Here is an 18,001-nt window from a genome sequence, read left to right on the forward strand (position 1 = left end):
AACATTTCAAGAACTTTTAAAGTTTTTTAAAGTGCAGTGGCAAAAACCATCCAGCGCTATGATGAAACTGGCTCTCATGAGGACCGCCACAGGAAAGGAAGACCCAAAGTTACCTCTGCTGCAGAGGATGAGTTCATTAGAGTTTCCCAGCCTCAGAAATTGCAGCCCAAATAAATTCTTCAGAGTTCAAGTAACAGACACATCTCAACATCAACTGTTCAGAGGAGACTGTGTGAATTAGGCCTTCATGGTCAAATATCTGCAAAGAAACCACTACTAAAGGACACCAATAAGAAGAGGAGACTAGGACGTTAGAGCAATAGACATGACTGGTAATCTGTCCTTCCGTCTGATGAGTCCAAATTTGAGATTTTTGGTTCCAACTGCCATGTCTTTGTGAGACGCAGAGTAGGTGAACGGATTATCTCTGCATGTGAAGTTCCCACCATGAAGCATGGAGGAGGTGTGATGGTGTGGGGGTGCTTTGCTGGTGACATTGTCAGTGATTTATTTAGAATTCAAGGTACACTTAACCAGCACGGCTGCAGCGATACGCCATCCCATCTGGTTTGGGCTTAGTGACCCAACACACCTCCAGGATGTGTAATTTGACCAAGAAGAAGAGTGATGGACTGCTGCATCTGATAACCTGGCCTCCACAATCACCCGACCTCAACCCAGTTGAGAAGAGTGAAGGAAAATCGAGAATCTGTCTCCTCACCACGCGCTCTCACCACTGGTGTCCCCCAGGGCTCTGTTCTAGGCCCTCTCCTATTCTCGCTATACACCAAGTCACTTGGCTCTGTCATAACCTCACATGGTCTCTCCTATCATTGCTATGCAGACGACACACAATTAATCTTCTCCTTTCCCCCTTCTGATGACCAGGTGGCGAATCGCATCTCTGCATGTCTGGCAGACATATCAGTGTGGATGACGGATCACCACCTCAAGCTGAACTTCGGCAAGACGGAGCTGCTCTTCCTCCCGGGGAAGGACTGCCCGTTCCATGATCTCGCCATCACGGTTGACAACTCCATTGTGTCCTCCTCCCAGAGCGCTAAGAACCTTGGCGTGATCCTGGACAACAAACTGTCGTTCTCAACTAACATCAAGGCGGTGGCCCGTTCCTGTAGGTTCATGCTCTACAACATCCGCAGAGTACGACCCTGCCTCACACAGGAAGCGGCGCAGGTCCTAATCCAGGCACTTGTCATCTCCCGTCTGGATTACTGCAACTCGCTGTTGGCTGGGCTCCCTGCCTGTGCCATTAAACCCCTACAACTCATCCAGAACGCCGCAGCCCGTCTAGTGTTCAACCTTCCCAAGTTCTCTCACGTCACCCCGCTCCTCCGCTCTCTCCACTGGCTTCCAGTTGAAGCTCGCATCCGCTACAAGACCATGGTGCTTGCCTACGGAGCTGTGAGGGGAACGGCACCTCAGTACCTCCAGGCTCTGATCAGGCCCTACACCCAAATAAGGGCACTGCGTTCATCCACCTCTGGCCTGCTCGCCTCCCTACCACTGAGGAAGTACAGTTCCCGCTCAGCTCAGTCAAAACTGTTCGCTGCTCTGGCTCCCCAATGGTGGAACAAACTCCCTCACGACGCCAGGACAGCGGAGTCAATCACCACCTTCCAGAGACACCTGAAACCCCACCTCTTTAAGGAATACCTAGGATAGGATAAAGTAATCCTTCTCACCCCCCCCCCCCCCCTTAAAATATTTAGATGCACTATTGTAAAGTGGTTGTTCCACTGGATGTCATAAGGTGAATGCACCAATTTGTAAGTCGCTCTGGATAAGAGCGTCTGCTAAATGACTTAAATGTAAATGTAAATGAAAAGCAGCCAACAAGTGCTCAGCATATGTGGGAACTCCTTCAAGACTGTTGGAAAAGCATTCCAGGTCAAGCTGGCTGAGAGAATGCCATGAGTGTGCAAAACTGTCATCAAGGCAAAGGGTGGCTACTCTTAGAATCTAAAATATATTTTGATTTAACACTTTTTTTGTTTACTACATGATTCCATATGTGTTATCTCATAGTTTTGAAGTCTTCACCATAATTCCACAATGTAGAAAATTGTCAAAAAAAGAAAATCCCTTGAATGAGCAGGTGTCCAAACTTTTGACTGATACTGTTATGTTTTAAATTTTTCTGCTTTTGGGAAGAGAATAGAAACATATGTTGGTAGGACCAGGCTATGTATGTTTGTGCACATGGAAGACAGTGATTTATGTTTACTATAGGTTAATGAGGCAATACAAATGTGATGTGACTGAAATGTGACTAAAATGAAAGGACATTTAGTTGACTGAAATGGCCCAATGTTTTTAGAATTTTGAATATATCTAGACTAAATCATTATTGCAATGACAACAAAAATGTGACTACAACATAATGATATTTTAGTCAAAATGACAAAGACTAGACTACATCTGAATTAACACTGGCACGCTTGCGTGTTATAGGTTAATGAGGCAATACAAATGTGATGTGACTGAAATGTGACTAAAATGAAAGGACATTTAGTTGACTGAAATGGCCCACTGTTTTTAGAATTTTGAATATATCTAGACTAAATCATTATTGCAATGACAACAAAAATGTGACTACAACATAATGATATTTTAGTCAAAATGACAAAGACTAGACTACATCTGAATTAACACTGGCACGCTTGCGTGTGTGCAGGTGCGTGTGAGTATGTTTGCGTGTCAGTGATCTAAAAAGGTTTTGTCACCAAATGCCCTCTTAATACCTGTTTAGTCATTTCCCTCCGTATGTTTTCAGCGATGAAGACATCTGTGAGTATGGACTCCTCGGACCAGAAGAAGACCAGAGTAAAGCTAAAGAAGTTCCTAACCCGCCGACCCACCTACCAGGCCGTCAGAGACAAGGGCTACATTAAAGGTATGGCTGGCCTCACTGCAAGCCAGTTCCTACAAAGGTGACATTTGACATGCCTGTCTCTCTCTTTATTTGTTATTTAAAATATACTTCTCTTGCTTTGTGTTGCGCCACAGACCAGGTGTTTGGCTGCAGCCTGAGCAGCCTGTGTCAGAGGGAGAACACTTCGGTGCCCACTTTCGTCACCATGTGCATCGACCATGTGGAAAACACAGGTATGACCTCTCTGCCTTTTTAAAATTAGCCATTTTGTTTCCATTATGTGCACTGAATCAGTTATAATGCTGTCTCTGAATATTTCTCTTTCCCCCTCCTCTATGTCTCTGATCCTGTCCTGTCTTTTGCAGGTCTGAGTATAGATGGGATATACAGAGTGAGTGGAAACCTAGCTGTGATACAGAAGCTGCGCTTTGCTGTCAATCACGGTATGGCAAAAATAGTTTTTGTTTTCTTTTGGAACCAGTGGAATTGTCCATGGAACCAATGGAATAGTACTAAAAGAGAGAACCTTATTTGTGTGTGTTCCAGATGAGAAGGTAGAGCTGGATGACAGTAAATGGGAAGACATCCACGTCACTACAGGAGCCCTGAAGATGTTATTCAGAGAGCTGCCTGAGCCCGTTTTCACCTACGACTCTTTCAACGACTTTATCAACGCCATCAGTGAGTAGTAACACACTTGACTACACTGTTAGACTTCACTGTGTTGTATAACAAACACTGTACTGTACAACACATATACCATAGAGATCCTATTAAATTACGAATTCCTATTCTAATTGCTAATTCAATGACGTATACATTATATGCCTGTCTACTGAGCTACTATTTATAAAGGTAAAATCAAGGTTAGATGATTTGCTTAAAGACAATGCTTATTAAGACATAATTGACTTCATATGCTGTACCACTTGGTTTGGTGATTCCAAATGTGTGCTGTTTTAAATGTATCCACAAGATGGCACCCTTCTCATTTTAATTCACAAAAATGTATTAGAATTAAGGATTAGGGTTGCAAAGCTACGGTCATTTACCAAAATGACTTCTATAATTTTGGTAATTAACATGTAATTTATGGCAATCTATGGTAACTTTGGTCGTTTCATTTATTAATATACAGTATAATATTCATTTTTTAAATATCTTTGTATATATTGTCCATGAGTTTCTATTGGATAAACAATATGCTTCAAGAGAAAATAGTCTAATTAATGAAAAAAGCATACAATCAACAATGGAATTATTTTCAATTAACTCTTCCAACTATTGACTTTTTCTTTTACAACTGCCACTAGTTTGGCTCCGAAAAATTTAAAACAAAGACATATTGACATTAAATAAATAAACGCTATTTCATGCTGAAACTCTAATATTAAGCACCGAAGGTATTCACTAAATTGATGGTTTATATTTAGGATACGTTTTTACAGCTTTGTCATTCTATTTTTTATTTGAAAATAATATTGTTTGATTATTTTATATATTTTACATGTGATAAGGCCACAAAGTGGGCCAGGGATAATTACAGACACTTGTGATAATCTGAAGTACCCAAAAGGGCCACTAGATGTCTTGTGATACATTACATAAAATCCTTGAAAGTTACTGAAATTCTAATAGTTTACTGGTAAACTTAGTACCAGTAATATACCCTTCATTTGCAACCCAAATCAGGATCATGTAAATGCTGTGTTTCTACATATGCAATGAAACTAATGGTTTTACATTTTTCCATCTGTTCCAGAATGCTCAGACTACAAGCAGCGGGTGAATATGATAAAAGACTTAATCAAGCATTTGCCAAAACCGAATCACGACACAATGCAATGCCTCTTCAAGCATCTCAGAAGGTAATAAAAAGCATCCTACATTTTTGCTAAGCTAAAGTCAATACTCGCTGATAGATGACAAGACCCAGCTCATATTTCATTGTGCTAGTCTGTTTAAGAGTAGCCTGGGAAGCCGCTAGCGGGCTTTATGGATCTCCACTATTGTCTGGGCTTGATGTGCACAGTCGGTAATACACTCATGTCCCCCTGTGACTGGTTCGTACATAAAGCATTTTCCATTCAGGCTGCAAAGGCTTTGAATTCCTCCTAAGAAGGAGGCAAGAAGGAGGGAGAAAGAAAACAGGGAAAATATTCATCGTTTTTTTAAATAGTTTTTTTGCCCATCCGCCTCTTTTCGGAGAACATTCTACACACATTTTACATACATGGCATTTTATTTTATTTATTTTTACACTTGTTACATATCAATAATCAAGTAATTTGATATTTTTTCATACACATTACATCTAGATACAGTTGGAGTCGGCTAATTGACATCATTCGAGTCAATTGGAGATGTACCTGTGGATGTATTTCAAGGCCTACCTTCAAACTCAGTGCCTCTTTGCTTGACATCATGGGAAAATTTAAATAAATCAGCCAAGACTTCAGAAAATAAATTGTAGATCTCCACAAATCTGGTTCATCCTTGGGAACAATTTCCAAAAGCCTGAAGGTACCACTATCATCTGTACAAACAGTACTCAAGTATAAACCCCATGGGACCACGCAGCCGTCATACCGCTCAGGAAAGAGACGCGCGTTCTGTCTCCTAGAGATGAACGTACTTTGGTGCAAAAAGTGCAAATCAATCCCAGAACAACAGCAAAGGACCTTGTGAAGATGCTGGAGGAAACAGGTACAAAAGTATTTATATCCACAGTAAAAAGAGTCCCTATATCGAAATGCCGCTCAGCAAGGAAGAAGCCACTACTCCAAAACCGCCATAAAAAGCCAGACTACGGTTTGTAACTGCACATGGGGACAAATATTGTACTTTTTGGAGAAGTGTCCTCTGGTCTGATATAACAAGAATAGAACTATTTGGCAATAATGACCATTATGTTTGGAGGAAAGAGGGACGCTTGCAAGCCGAAGAACACCTTCCCAACCGTGAAGCACGGGGGTGGCAGCATCATGTTATGGTGGTGCTTTGCTGCAGGAGGGACTGGTACACTTAAAAAATAGATGGCATTGTGAGGGAGGAAAATGATGTGGATATATTGAAGCAACATCTCAAGACATCAGTCAGGAAAGTTAAAGCTTGGTTGCAAATGGGACAATGACCCCAAAGCATACTTCCATGTTGTGGAAAAATGGCCTATGGACAACAAAGTCAAGGTATTGGAGTGGCCATTGCAAAGCCATGACCTCAATCCTATTGAAAGGATTGTGGGCAGAACTGAAAAAGTGTATGCGAGCAAGGAGGCCTACAAACCTGACTCAGTTACACCAGCTCTGTCAGGAGGAATGGGCCAAAATTCACCCAACCTATTGTGGGAAGGTTGTGGAAGGCTACCTGAAACGTTTGACCCAAGTTAAACAATTTAAAGGCAATGCTACCAAATACTAATTGAGTGTATGTGAACTTCTGACCCACTGGGAATGTGATGAAATAAATAAAAGCTGAAATAAATAATTCTCTCTACTATTAATCTGACATTTCACATCCTTAAAATGAAGTGGTGATCCTAACTGACCTAAGACAGGGAATCTTTACTAGGATTAAATGTCAGGAATTGTGATAAACTGAGTTTAAATGTATTTGGCTAGGGTGTATGTGAACTTCCGACTTCAACTATAGAACATGAGCTTTTAAACCCACCCCTCAGCTACTCTCAGGGGCAATACCAAAATAAGTGATCTAGTGATTCTGTCTATTTGTAACTAAATCTGCAGAGCTGAGATGGTTATATGCCCCATATACATAGCATTCTATTTGTGGCAAGAATTTTGTATAATATTTTTTGGGAATCAAGAGTTGTTTGCGTATCCGTTCATGAACCATGTGCCACGGAATCGGCACATCATAAATCTCTTCCCAACTATCTTGCAACCTGTATGGTGCCAGGGGCAATATTTTGATCCTCAAGTAAAACTGATATACAGTGGGGAGAGCAAGTATTTGATAAGTGTTTCCTACTTACAAAGCCTGTAGAGGTCTGTAATTTTTTATCATAGGTACACTTCAACTGTGAGAGACGGAATCTAAAACAAAAATCCAGAAAATCACATTGTATGATTTTTGGGTAATTCATTTGCATTTTATTGCATGACATAAGTATTTGATTACCTACCAACCAGTAAGAATTCCGGCTCTCACAGACCTGTTAGTTTTTCTTTAAGACGCCCTCCTGTTCTCCACTCATTACCTGTTATGCTGGTGAATGAGGACCCAAAAGCGGTTTAACAGAAACAGAGTCTTTATTCCAGTCTTTAACAAAAACGATAATCCTGGATATAATCTCAGGTAAAGTCAAAACAGGAAAACTGAAATCCTTTAGGCAGTAGAGGGGAACAACTGGAGACACGACCACAGACTGCAGGTCGCTTCGGGAAGGCGCAGGTCGTAGCTGATATAGATACCTGCTCACACGCAGCATCTGAAGAAGGCAAAAACACGACAGGGCGGAACAAGGACACAGAACAGCAAACATCAAACAAGGATCCGACAAGGACAGAAGCGGAAACAGAGGGAGAAATAGGGACTCTAATCAGAGGGCAAAATAGGGGACAGGTGTGAAAGAGTAAATGAGGTAGTTAGGAGAATGAGGAACAGCTGGGAGCAGGAACGGAACGATAGAGAGAGAGAGCGAGAGAGCGAGAGAGGGAGGGGGAGAGAGAGGGACAGAAAGAGGGAAAGAACCTAAAAAGACCAGCAGGGGGAAACGAATAGAAGGGGAAGCACAGGGACAAGACATGACAATCAATGACAAAACATGACATTACCTGTATTAACTGCACCTGTTTGAACATGTTATCTGTATAAAAGACACCTGTCCACACACTCAATCAAACAGACAACAACCTAACAACCTCTACACAATGGCCAAGACCAGAGAGCTGTGTAAGGACATCGGGGATAAAAGTTTAGACCTTCACAAGGCTGGGATGGGCTACAGGACCATAGGCAAGCAGCTTGGTGAGAAGGCAACAACTGTTGATGCAATTATTATAAAATGGAAAAAGTTCAAGATGATGGTCAATGACGGTCTCACCTCGTGGGGCATCAATGATCATGAGGAAGGTGAGGGAACCCAGAACTACACGGCAGGACCTGGTCAATGACCTCAAGAGAGCTGGGACCACAGTCTCAAAGAAAACCATTAGTAACACCTAGGATACCTAGGATAGGATAAGTAATCCTTCTCACCCCCCCCTTTAAGATTTAGATGCACTATTGTAAAGTGACTGTTCCACTGGATGTCATAAGGTGAATGCACCAATTTGTAAGTCGCTCTGGATAAGAGCGTCTGCTAAATGACTTAAATGTAAATGTAAATGTAACACACTACGCTGTCATGGATTAAAATCCTGCAGCGCACGCAAGGTCCCCCTGCTCAAGCCAGCGCATGTCCAGGCCCGTCTGAAGTTTGCCAATGACCATCTGGATGATCCAGAGGAGGAATGGTAGAAAGTAATGTGGTCTGATGAGACAAAAATAGAGCTTTTTGGTCTAAACTCCACTCGCTGTGTTTGGAGGAAGAAGAAGGATGAGTGCAACCCCAAGAACACGACTGCACTGTATTGAGGGGAAGGTGGATGGGGCCATGTATATAGCGAGATCTTGCCCAACAGCATTGAAGATGGGTCGTGGCTGGGTCTTCCAGTATGACAACGACCCGAAACACATATCCAGGGCAACTAAGGAGTGGCCCCGAAAGAAGCATCTCAAGGTCCTGGAGTGTCCTAGCCAGTCTCCAGACCTGAACCCAATAGAAAATCTTTGGAGGGAGCTGAAGTCCGTATTGCCCAGCGACAGCCCCGAAACCTGAAGGATCTGGAGAAGGTATGAATGGAGGAGTGGGCCAAAATCACTGCTGAAGTGTGTGCAAACTTGGTCAGGAACTACAGGAAACATATGATCTCTGTAATTGCAAACAAAGGTTTCTGTACCAAATATTAAGTTATGCTTTTCTGATGTATCAAATACTTATGTCATGCAATAACATGCAAATGAACTACTTAAAAATCATACAATGTGATTTTCTGGATTTTTGTTTTACATTCCGTCTCTCACAGTTGAAGTGTACCTATGATAAAAATTACAGACCTCTACATGCTTTGTAAATAGGAGAACCTGCAAATTCGGCAGTGTATCAAATACTTGTTCTCCCCACTGTATATATTATTTTTTATGACAATTTCTTGTCTTTAATAAGTCTTGCATTTTGGACTTTTTTCATGAAACACCATTTTTCACCGCCATGTTAGAGTGGCTAATGCGTGTATTACTGGCTGTTCACATCAAGCCCAGACAAAAGTGGAGATCAGGCTAGTTTAAGAGGATTTTTACCTATTTACAGTGGGGCAAAAAAGTATTTAGTCAGCCACCAATTGTGCAAGTTCACCCACTTAAAAAGATGAGAGAGGCCTGTAATTGTCATCGTACAATTCAACTATGACAGACAAAATGAGAAATAAAAATCCTGAAAATCACACTGTAGGATTTTTTTATGAATTTATTTGCACATTATGGTGGAAAATAAGTATTTGGTCAATAACAAAAGTTTATCTCAATACTTTGTTATATACCCTTTGTTGGCAATGACAGAAGTCAAATGTTTTCTGTAAGTCTTCACAAGGTTTTCACACACTGTTGCTGGTATTTTGGCCCATTCCTCCATGCAGATCTCCTCTAGAGCAGTGATGTTTTGGGGATGTTGCTAGGCAACACGGACTTTCAACTCCCTCCAAAGATTTTCTATGGGGTTGAGATCTGGAGACTGGCTAGGCCACTCCAGGACCTTGAAATGGCTCTTACGAAGCCACTCCTTCGTTGCCCGGGCTGTGTGTTTGGGATCATTGTCATGCTGAAAGACACAGCCACGTTTCATCTTCAATGCCCTTGCTGATGGAAGGGGGTTTTCACTCAAAATCTCACGATACATGGCCCCATTCATTCTTTCCTTTACACGGATCAGTCGTCCTGGTCCCTTTGCAGAAAAACAGCCCCAAAGCATGATGTTTCCACCCCCATGCTTCACAGTAGGTATGGTGTTCTTTGGATGCAACTCAGCATTTTTTGTCCTCCAAACACGACGAGTTGAGTTTTTACCAAAAAGTTATATTTTGGTTTCATCTGACCATATGACATTGTCCCAATCTTCTTCTGGATCATCCAAATGTTATCTAGCAAACTTCAGACGGGCCTGGACATGTACTGGCTTAAGCAGGGGGACACGTCTGGCACTGCAGGATTTGAGTCCCTGGCGCCATAGTGTGTTACTGATGGTAGGCTTTGTTACTTTGGTCCCAGCTCTCTGCAGGTCATTCACTAGGTCCACCCCCCCGTGTGGTTCTGGGATTTTTGCTCACCGTTTTTCTGATCATTTTGACCCCACGGGGTGAGATCTTGCGTGGAGCCCCAGATCAAGGGAGATTATCAGTGGTCTTGTATGTCTTCCATTTCCTAATAATTGCTCCCACAGTTGATTTATTCAAACCAAGCTGCTTACCTATTGCAGATTCAGTCTTCCCAGCCTGGTGCAGGTCTACCATTTTGTTTCTGGTGTTCTTTGACAGCTCTTTGGTCTTGGCCATAGTGGAGTTTGGAGTGTGACTGTTTGAGGTTGTGGACAGGTGTCTTTTATACTGATAACAAGTTCAAACAGGTGCCATTAATACAGGTAACGAGTGGAGGACAGAGGAGCCTCTTAAAGAAGAAGTTACAGGTCTGTGAGAGCCAGAAATCTTGCTTGTTTGTAGGTCACCAAATAATTATTTTCCACCATAATTTTCAAATAAATTCATTAAAAATCCTGCAATGTGATTTTCTGGATTTTTTTTTCTCATTTTGTCTCTCATAGTTTAAATGTACCTATGATGAAATTTTTTTAAGTGGGAGATCTTGCACAATTGGTGGCTGACTAAATACGTTTTTTGCCCCACTGTACCTATGAAGTGAATGTAAGAAGTTGCATATGCTCCCATGGATTTAATAGTTAAAAGCACAAAAGTTTGAGCATACAGTGCCTTCTTCTGGGTAAAATAATATATTATGTTTATTTACCACATATTGTCCCTTTTGCTTGGGACTCTATATTGTTTGTCTGCTCTTTTTCTGTCAATAACCTACAGTAGCCTGTCAGTCCTCACTACTATCTCAGTTTGTTGACTTATTCTTAGATTGATATGTCTGAGGTACACGGGACCAGGGGACCTATAAGTAGGGTTCGGGGTAGATTCTCAGCCCATTGGAGCTCGGGGCTATATCATACAGTATGTTCAGAATGACATTTGCCTACACACTATTTGCATTTATATGGCCCTGTGTTTGCCATAATGCAATACCTTTAGATCTGGTGTTTGTTCTAGGGGATGTATTGTGTGAAATTTTGTCTATATGGAAATGTATCCCAAATGACACCCTATTCCCTACATAGTGCTCTACTTTTCACCAGGGCTCTGGTCAAAAGTTGTGCACTATATGGGGAATAGGGTGCCGTTTGGGATGCTACCTATGTATATGAGACAAGGGGATTTAATTGGGTTTTCCAATGAATAATGTTATTGTGTGGCGCAGTGTTTCTGTATGCAAGAATTTTGATTTCCATTTAAAAGCAGCGATATTACCTGCCGTTGTTTAATATTGTATTTTGCATCTTATGTTTTTCGAATACTAGCAGTAGCTTACTTAATAAATGTTATATACATTTTGTCTCCAGCGTATACCTGATCCCTTTGTTGACCAACCAACATCTGTAATGTGTTTTCTAAATTATATGCCTATTTCACCAAAACGGACTGACCATAGGGTAGTTCGGGAAAATGCCAGATGGTTCTGGTCCACTTTAGCCCAGTGGGCCTGTCTAAATTGAGAGTTTTGCGCATAATGATCATTATTTGGCTAACAATGGGGGCCTCAAGGAAAGGAAAAAATGTGCCTTTGTGTTGGAAATGCCTGGCAGATTTCTGCTCCCAGTCTGTCCCTGTATCCCACTCTTTCCCCCTCTCGCCTTCCTGTCTCTCTCCAGGGTGATTGATCATGGGGAGGCCAACCGTATGACGACCCAGAGCGTAGCGATCGTTTTCGGCCCCACCCTGCTCAGACCGGAGACGGAGACGGGAAACATCGCTGTTCACATGGTCTATCAGAACCAGATTGTTGAGCTCATCTTACTGGAGTATGAGAACATATTCGGCAGGTAGAAAATAAACACCTAAGAACGACCTGAGGTAAACTCCTGTGGAAGTGGATGGTCTGATGACTGGTCGGACTCACCCAATACCGCTTATTTTTGTGACTGAAACATTGCTGCTGCGGACCCAGCAATTTAAAGAAAGAAAAACAAAAATGTAATTATTGTTCATTTGATAATAAGATTAATAAAGGAAACTAGTGAATGACTTTGCACTTAACATTTTGAGAGAGATGAGTATGATGTAAATAAATACAGATGTCATTCACTTTGGTTGCCATTCCTGCTGTGAGTAGCATGGCGATGCAGTTGCTTCAGGGGAGAGTGTTGGTTGGTTTGTTGGTTGGTGAGATGGCTGGATCTAGGACCTGGCATGGCATTGACGATGGACGGAGTGCAGTGTGAATGGCGTGGATGGATCTCCCTCCGTGTGTGACGTGATCCAGTGGATTTGAGTATACAGGGTATAACTGTGTTCTACACTGGATTCCTATGGCCAGTAATTAAGTACATACTACATACAGCAAGAGCTTGGTGAATAAGACGTTCATTGTTTTGGACTGGAGTGAAACAGAAGAAGAGGATTGTGGGATACATTGATGTGGCGTTAAAGAAACCGCTGGAGTGACTTCCGGCTTCCTCTGATGACATCACAACACAGGAAGCACAACTCAATCCAGATCATTCAAACAACTAACTACCCACTGAATAACTGGCTGGCTGGGTGGTCTGATCTCCCTCTGTCAAGTCAATGGAAGCCCATATCCTACTACCATGTGGTAGAATATAGACCATTCTTGGTCGTTTGTATAAAGACTACTCTCATTGCTTTGTGTTGGAATAATAATAAGATGAACCTATGAACTGGATATTCTCAGTGTTGTGGAACATTGACTGTTGACTTGACCTCTGAATTTTGTGAAGTACAATGTAAAGCCTCAGTGGTGTGGATACAGAATCAGTATTAAATATGGGGGCTCTCTGACGGGACCCCAAAATTATGTATGGGGTCTCTCGGAGGGGACCCCTGGATCAACTGGATTGGACATAGTCATGTGTATTAGCTATATTTCCCCGACTTTATAATGAAAACATTCACCACAATCAGATCTGGGAACTGCATTTTAGCACTCCTTTCCCTTTATAATGCACTACTTTTGACCAGAGTATTTGACCAGTCAAAGTAAGACAATTTACAGGGAATAGGGTGCAATTTTGGACTCGAACAGGTCACCCTCCCTATCCTACCTCCCTTGCTAGAATTGGAGCCCCGCCCCTTCTTCCAGATCTACCCTTTGACCCTAGTGCAATCATCAATAGTGGTTAGTCAGTATGTCACATGACTGGTTTTGGGAAGCATCAAAACAAACCTGTGTTTGGGGGATAATACAGTAAATGAACTTGCTATATCTGAAGACGGGTTGCATCCTAAATGGCTTCCTATTCCCTATGCATAGGCCCTGGTAAAAAATTAGTGCACTATATAGGGAATAGGGTGCCTGCCATTTGGGATGCACATAAGATCTTCCCTAATGTGTACAGATAAAGAACAGATGTGTGTTATTGTCTAGTCTAACGTGCTTGGTATGGTAGGCCTTTGCTAGTGAAAGGCCTTCATTATAAGTGTAAAGGTGTTGGCTTTACAGTGAAAGGAGATGTCCTCTTTTCCCCACCTTCCTCCCTTTCCTGCTCTCATCCTTTCTTCCCTCGTGTTCTGGAGTTACTGGGACAAGAGTCAGTCAGTCTTAACATGACTATTTCAGATGAATACTGATTATGTCCCAAACAACACCCTATTCCCTATTTAGGGTGCCATCTGGGATGTAGGTTCAAGCCTCTATTCCAACTTCATAATCACTCTCCTTACCTAAGCTAATCTCAACGGGACTGGGACTGGAGAGAAAATGGTACTGGAAAATAGTATTAAATTTAAGTTTATGGTGATGGAAGGTACAATGCAAAAAAGCCTCTGTGCAGCCTACATTTAACAAAAATATTTCCTTATTGAAGTATGTATGTTTTGATGGTGAGTGGTTGGTTCAACGAGTGAAATATCACTGGTTTTGTAAATTGTTGACAAAATACATAGATTGTTACAAAAGAGGAAATGGTTTTTGAAAGTGTATCTTGATTTTGACGCATGGTCAACTGCACATTTTGAATGTACTTTTCAGACTAACTGCTGTTTGTGACATGTCTAATAAAAAACTACAACTAAATGGAATGGACTTCAACTTTTTCACTTTCAGTTGACACAAAGGGTAGCCCTTTCCACACAGACCCTGTCATCCCGTATACTGGTTGAAAATGGCAGAGATTGTCATTGTTAAGCGCCTAAATTGGAATAAAGTGGCTGTACATTCAAATGCTATAAATGACGTCAGAGCTCAGGTTCTCCACTTCACAGCACTGTATGGGTTTTGACAGCTGACTTGCGCACTGAGCGCTACGAGATGATGCGCCCATTCCTCCCGCTAATTGGGCAACTTTTGCACATTTGTTATTGTCTGAGTGAGGGAAATGCTGTAAGTCGAGTCTGTTCTGAAGGATGAGACATTAAGGATTATAATAAATACCACTTTGATGTCATACAAGCAAACCACCCACCCGGGAGTCCAAATGTGCACTTCACATTTCCATATTTGAAACTCCTCATTTACAGTATCAACGTTTATGATCACTATTTCATCCACAGTTACAAGGATGACACGTGTTATACCCTGGGGCAGGGTTGTCCTGAACAAAATGCGCTCATGACTACATTCTATGCACACCAAATTACAATATCTGAAGTAAGATTGTATTTTAGAATTTAGCTAGGCATGTTGGCAATAGAATAAGCTTTCAATTGATGCCCACATGACCCAGATTGCGATTTAAAATAGAGCCTGGACTCAAACCCAGAATCTCTAGTGTCACAGCTAGCACTGCCATGCAGTGCCTTAGACCACTGTGCCACTGGGGAGGCTTAAAGTTGAATTTGTTTTGATTGTATAAATAACTAATTGTGTGGTGGTGGAAACGCAGGTGTAACGTAGATGCTGGGAGTCGAGAAACAGGTGGTTAGTTTAAGATAACAAATAACATGGAACGATACAATGTAGGAGGAGCGTCTAGACATGAACAACAGAAACAATACTGCCTGGGAAAGGAACCTAAGGGAGTGCCAGATAAAGGGGAGGTAATGGAGTCCAGGTGTGCTTATGATGTAGCGGACCGGTGGTTAGTAAACCTGTGAAGTCGAACACTGGAGGAGAGGGGTGGGTGTGTAGAGGCAGCAAAGATGGAAATCACGGATGATGTTGGGATACAGAATGTCCTCCACCTGAACCCAACACCGCTCCTCTGGGCCGTACTCCTCCCAGTCCACCGGGTACTGGAGCCGACCCCCCAAGACGTTGGGAGTCCAGTAGGGATCTGACGGCATAGGAGGGAGCTCCCTTGGTGTCCAGGAGGGGGTGGGGGGGGGGTGGAAGGGTGTCGTGGGGGACAGCAGCAGCCAGGGGACCAGAGAAAGGAGAAGGGAGACATGAAAAGAATGTGGGATACGTTAGTCACTGGGAAGCTGTAACCTATACGTCACCTCGTTGACCCTCTGGAGAACCTCGAATGACCCCACAAACAGGGGGCTCAGCTTCTTGCAGGCCAGGCGGAGTGGGAGGTTCCTGGTAGAGCGCCAGACGCGATCCCCAGGATGGATCAAGGGAGTCTCCCTGCAGTGGTGGTCTGCCTGCTCCTTCTGACGGTGGACGGCGCACTGTAGCCTTGCTCCACACTTCTGCGCGCCTGAACCACTCATCAACCGCAGGAGCTTCGGTCTGGCCCAGGGTCCACCGAGCCAGAGCTGGCTGAAAACCCAGAACACACTGAAAGGGAGTCAGCCCGGCGACAGTTTCTTGAAAGGTCCTCTGCAGGGGACAGTTTCTTAGAGTAATACGCACACAGATACAATTTCTGTGGATTACCTTGTCGTTGAGACAGAACTGCCCCCACGTCCACCTCTGAAGGGTCCACCACCATATATTGTGGCATCTGGGTGTTTGAGCAATGGCCTGAGATGAAACTTCCCTTCGGTAGACTGAAGGCCTCGTCAGCTGCTGGACTCCACACCAACCTATGGGGACCACCCTTGAGCAGAGAGGTAAGGCGATGGAGCTGAAGTTCCTGATGAAATGGCGGTAGAAGTTGGCAAACACAAAAGAACATTGTAACCCCTTTATGGTGGTTGGGACTGGCCATGACCTGACTGCATTTACCTCCTTGGCATCCATCTGCACTCCTTGGTCGCTGATTTCGTAGCCAAGGAGCCTCCTGATGGAACTGGCACTTCTCAGCCTTGACAAACAGTTGGTTAGCCTGTAAGCGATCCAGGCCTACTCGGATGTGAGCAATGTGATCCTCTCAAGGGAGCCGAGTAGCATGTCCCGGAACACCTCATTGACGAATGCCTGGAACACTGACGGAGCATTGGCTAAGCGGTCTTCCATTCATCCCCCTCCCGGATGCGGATGAGATTGTATGCACTCCAGAAGTCCAACTTGGTAATAAAAACTGGCCCTGGGGAGCTGTTTGATGGCTGCCGGCACCAACTGGAGAGGGTAACGGTACTTGGTGGTGATTTCAGTGAGTCCTCTGTAATCAATACATGGGCGTAACCCTCCATTCGTCTTGGCCACGGAGATGCAACCTTGTTGGAGCGCCTCATGGATGTACTCCGCCATGGCCTGGGTTTCAGCCACCGTCAGAGGGTAGATGTGACCCGATTCCGGTATGTTGCGCGTCACTTCTTCACAGGGGAGCCTTAATATAATATGAACATTCATGTGCCTTTACATCAAACCTTCATGTAATCTGTAAATACAAATAAAATTGTTAAATTGCGAGCCTAGTTGGCTTAGTCACAGAGAAAGACAGCAACCTTCCCACTAGCCATGATTGGCTGAGATAATAACTGGGCTGGTCATACCGAGAGATGAGTCTGGATTGGTCTACGGTGTTGCATCTTGTGTCTATAAAATGAGCTGCTCATCATGCCTAGATAACTCTTTCTACTGCAGTTTATATATATATATATATATATATATATATATATATATATATATATATATATATATATATATATACAATGCTTTCACATCTGTGAAATCAAACTGTCCACTTAGGAAGTAACACTGATTGACAATAAATTTCACATGCTATTGTGCAAATGGAATAGACAACAGGTGGAAATTATAGACAATTAGCAAGACACATAAAGGAGTGGTTCTGCAGGTGATAACCACAGACCACTTCTCAGTTCCTATGCTTCCTGGCTGATGTTTTGGTCACTTTTGAATGCTGGCGGTGCTTTCACTCTAGTGGTAGCATGAGACGGAGTCTACAACCCACACAAATGACTCAGGTAGTGCAGCTCATCCATGATGGCACATCAATGTGAGGTGTGGCAAGAAGGTTTGCTGTGTCTGTCAGCGTAGTGTCCAGAGCATGGAGGCGCGACTAGGAGACAGGCCAGTACATCAGGAGACGTGTAGGAGGCTGTAGGAGGGCAACAACCCAGCAGCAGGACCTCTACCTCCGCCTTTGTGCAAGGAGGAGCAGGAGGAGCACTGCCAGAGCCCTGAAAAATGACCTCCAGCAGGCCACAAATGTGCATGTGTCTGCTCAAACGGTCAGAAACAGACTCCATGAGGGTGGTATGAGGGCCTGACGTCCACAGGTGGGGGTTGTGCTTACAGCCCAACACCGTGCAGGACCTTTGGCACTTGCCAGAGAACACCAAGATTGGCAAATTCGCCACTGGCGCGCTGTGCTCTTCACAGATGAAAGCAGGTTCACACTGAGCACATGTGACAGACGTGACAGTCTGGAGACGCCGTGGAGAACGTTCTGCTGCCTGCAAC

General features: G+C 43.2%; 1 protein-coding gene across 7 annotated transcripts in view; it reads left to right on the top strand.

Annotated features, from left to right (window-relative positions):
- The window catches only part of LOC124039840 (rho GTPase-activating protein 12-like), a 108,405-nt gene extending 94,085 nt beyond the window's left edge, over positions 1–14,320 (top strand). For all 7 annotated transcript variants that reach the window (XM_046356291.1, XM_046356294.1, XM_046356293.1 and 4 more), the window contains 6 exons: positions 2,795–2,914; positions 3,028–3,126; positions 3,259–3,336; positions 3,440–3,574; positions 4,656–4,761; positions 11,937–14,320. In XM_046356291.1, the coding sequence (XP_046212247.1) occupies positions 2,795–2,914; positions 3,028–3,126; positions 3,259–3,336; positions 3,440–3,574; positions 4,656–4,761; positions 11,937–12,111 (713 nt within the window). In that variant the 3' untranslated portion in view covers positions 12,112–14,320. The remainder of the gene's footprint in view (positions 1–2,794; positions 2,915–3,027; positions 3,127–3,258; positions 3,337–3,439; positions 3,575–4,655; positions 4,762–11,936) is intronic.
- The last annotated feature ends 3,681 nt before the right edge of the window (positions 14,321–18,001 follow it).

Source organism: Oncorhynchus gorbuscha, linkage group LG07, assembly GCF_021184085.1.
Source record: "Oncorhynchus gorbuscha isolate QuinsamMale2020 ecotype Even-year linkage group LG07, OgorEven_v1.0, whole genome shotgun sequence".
In the NCBI taxonomy this organism is placed as follows: Eukaryota; Metazoa; Chordata; class Actinopteri; order Salmoniformes; family Salmonidae; genus Oncorhynchus; species Oncorhynchus gorbuscha.